The sequence below is a fragment of the Galeopterus variegatus genome, unplaced genomic scaffold (assembly GCF_000696425.1).
Source record: "Galeopterus variegatus unplaced genomic scaffold, G_variegatus-3.0.2 Scaffold1546, whole genome shotgun sequence".
In the NCBI taxonomy this organism is placed as follows: Eukaryota; Metazoa; Chordata; class Mammalia; order Dermoptera; family Cynocephalidae; genus Galeopterus; species Galeopterus variegatus.
The window spans coordinates 159880-162877 of NW_007727657.1; the positions used below are offsets into that span (position 1 = coordinate 159880).

At 35.9% G+C, this 2998-nt stretch overlaps 1 protein-coding gene across 1 annotated transcript in view; it reads left to right on the forward strand.

Annotated features, from left to right (window-relative positions):
• PDE1A (phosphodiesterase 1A, calmodulin-dependent) overlaps positions 1-987 on the forward strand; it is a 77447-nt gene extending 76460 nt beyond the window's left edge. Inside the window, 3 exon segments of the mRNA XM_008577583.1 lie at positions 172-292; positions 713-937; positions 939-987. Coding sequence (XP_008575805.1) covers positions 172-292; positions 713-937; positions 939-987 — 395 coding nt within the window.
• Positions 988-2998: the final 2011 nt, after the last annotated feature.

The window sequence follows — 2998 nt, forward strand, 5'->3', positions numbered from 1 at the left end:
GGTGGCAGTCGCGTTGCTGGTCGCGGGCCCGGTACGGGGGCAACACTGCGGGTTGCGATCCGTTGCCAGACACGGAAAAAAAAAGACAAAAAAAAAAAAAATATTGAAAAACACAGCACTAATAACTCATTTAATTTAACTTTCACATGAATTTTGTGAAGTATATTGTAGGTTTCATTGATTTCATAGTAGAGCCTACATTTTCTCTTCTGACAGACTCGACAGAGAAAATTGTTATTCCTCTTATAGAGGAAGCCTCAAAAACCGAAACTTCTTCCTATGCAGCAAGCAGGTATGATATTTTCTTTTCTGCATTATTTTTTATCTTTTTGATGTTTAATAACCTTTTGTGTAATGATTATCCTTGTTATTTTTCATATCTATGCAAGGAATTCTTATAAGAATTATTAGGCAATATTGCCACCTAGTGATTTCCTATTATATTACATCTGCCTTTGAAACAGGGCTGCAGTCCCCTACAAAAAAAATACCCAAATACTAAGGAGTGTACTAAGAAGTGTACCAAGGAGAGTCCCTGGCCCTCTCCATGTGGGGAGGGAGAGAAAGGAGGTGGGCAGATGCCACGTGCTCAGAATTGCTCCTTAGTTCCTGCCATCTTGCTTTTCCAGTTGGCTTTGTAACGTTTTTCAGACTTTGCTCCCCATCTCATACCCTGACTTTGTATTTTTGGTTTCTTTGGTTGTTACTGTAGCTCAACCACCATCGTGGGGTTACACATTGCTGAGTCACTGAGACGATCAAATACGAAAGGCTGCGTGAGTGACGGGTCCTATTCCCCAGACTACTCCCTTGCAGCAGTGGACTTGAAGAGCTTCAAAAACAACCTGGTGGATATCATCCAGCAGAACAAAGAGAGGTGGAAGGAGTTAGCTGTCCAAGGTATAGTTTATGAAGCCTTACTATCATCTCTCTAACTTAACTTCTCTAATGTTTTGGATTTTTTCCCCCAGATTTCTTCTTTTATAAAATACTCAAACCCTTGGCCGTGGTATTTGGAATTTGTCTACCCTTTGATTATTCATGAGAAAGTTGGCTTATTTGTTAGATTAAAAGAGATTCTGCTTTGTTCATGCCACATGGGCTGCAGGTGTGTGTGTCAGTAGGGGGTGGCAAAGTGAATATGAAGGATGGGACAATAAAATGATGACAGAACTTTGTTGTACAATAACCTCCTGTGCCTTTGTGGGAGGGATCCTTGAGCCTCTGTTTTAGGCTTTGCACATGGCTTTTTTTGTTACATTAAGAATGTGCCACTTACTTATTGCCAGAGATTTGGATGTTTGTTTTTTTTTTTTTTCTATTTTACTAAGTTACTTCATTGGCTAAGAGTTTCACTCGTGAATTGGAAAAAATCATTTGTAATCAGCCACCAGTGAAATCATATAGGAAGCTAGCAATAGTTATTGCTGACATATTTGCTTGTTCAGGTTACTTAGTCCATTTAGTTTAGGAGGTATGCAAGTCAGCATCAGAATAATCATTATTTTTCATGTGGAAAATTAGCTTTCGAATTCCAGATCTGACCCCTGCCTCCTCTCACACTCTCTCTTACTGACCTGTCTTCCTTGTGCGCTATATTCCCTATGTAGTGACCTTTTTAATTTTCTTAGAATACTCCAGGGCCTTTGCAAGTCTGATCCTTCTTGGCTGTCAGATCTGTTTTTTTATTTTTAAATTGAAAAACACAGCACTAATAACTCATTTAATTTAACTTTCACATGAATTTTGTGAAGTATATACTGTTATTATTACTATTGCACAGATAAATGGAGTCAGAGGACAGTTATGTGAGTCGCCCAAGGTCCAACAACTAGTAGGGGAAGGAGCCAGGATTTATTTCTTTTCTCCAAACTGTGTCCTAAAACCCCATGCTGTGCAGCCCACCAAAGAGGCCTTGCTTGACCACTAAAAGCAAAGTTAAGTCCTCTGTCCTGTTTTTCCCTATGAGAGCCTAGTTTAGTCATGTCAAAGTTGTATCACTAGTCTTCAATCAATGGTATGTATTTATTCTTTTTTTTTTTTTTAGTGTGTTTTCTTCATCAAAATCTACAATCCACAGCAGTTAGAATATGGTCTACTTTGTCTTCCAATGTATCCACAGCTACTAGCACAGTGCTGGGCAAATAATAGGCATTTGGTAAATATTTGTTTAATTAAATAGTTAATTCCACAAAATAGCAAAAGAACCTTAGAAAACTTCATGTCTCTGATTTTTAAAAATTCCAGAAAATTATAGACTTTATATTTAATAATGAATTTTTAATTTTTTTATTTTTTAATATATATATTTGTTTTATTGTAACATAGTTGATTGTACACATCTGTGGGGCACAGAGTTGAGTATAATTACTCGTGTGCAATATGTGATGCTCAAATCAGGATAATTAGTATATTCAACATTACACAATGTAATCGTTTTTTGTGGCCCTTTACCAATTCCTCCTTTACCCGCCTCCTCCTCCCCATTTCTCACTTCTGGTAACCTCAGTTTTGTTCTCTCCTTCTGAAAATTCAATATATTATTGTGACTGTTGTATCTTTCTTCCTTAATAATGAAATTTTAGAATATATTCTTGAAATTCAAGAATATGAGTATTACTGCTTTTTATATAGTTTGAAATGTCAAGCTAGTGCAGAACAACAAAATAATATAAGATATAGATGTTTAAGGGTCTTGAATGGAAGGAGTAAAACTATCAGGATTTTTCTGATGATATGATTCTCTACATAAAAATATCCCCAAAGAATATATGAACATGCTATCATAATTAAGAGAAATTTTCTAGTTTGATTCACATATCAATCTAAAAATTCAGTTATATTTTTATAGAATAGGAACATAACTATTACAAATCATTTTTTAAAATATACCACTTTCTGTAGAAGCTTGGGAAAAATACCAACATATACCTCATATGTCACCACCTCAGCTCACAGCAAGTTGAGAGGAAGATTGAGATAAAAATATCACTTGTAC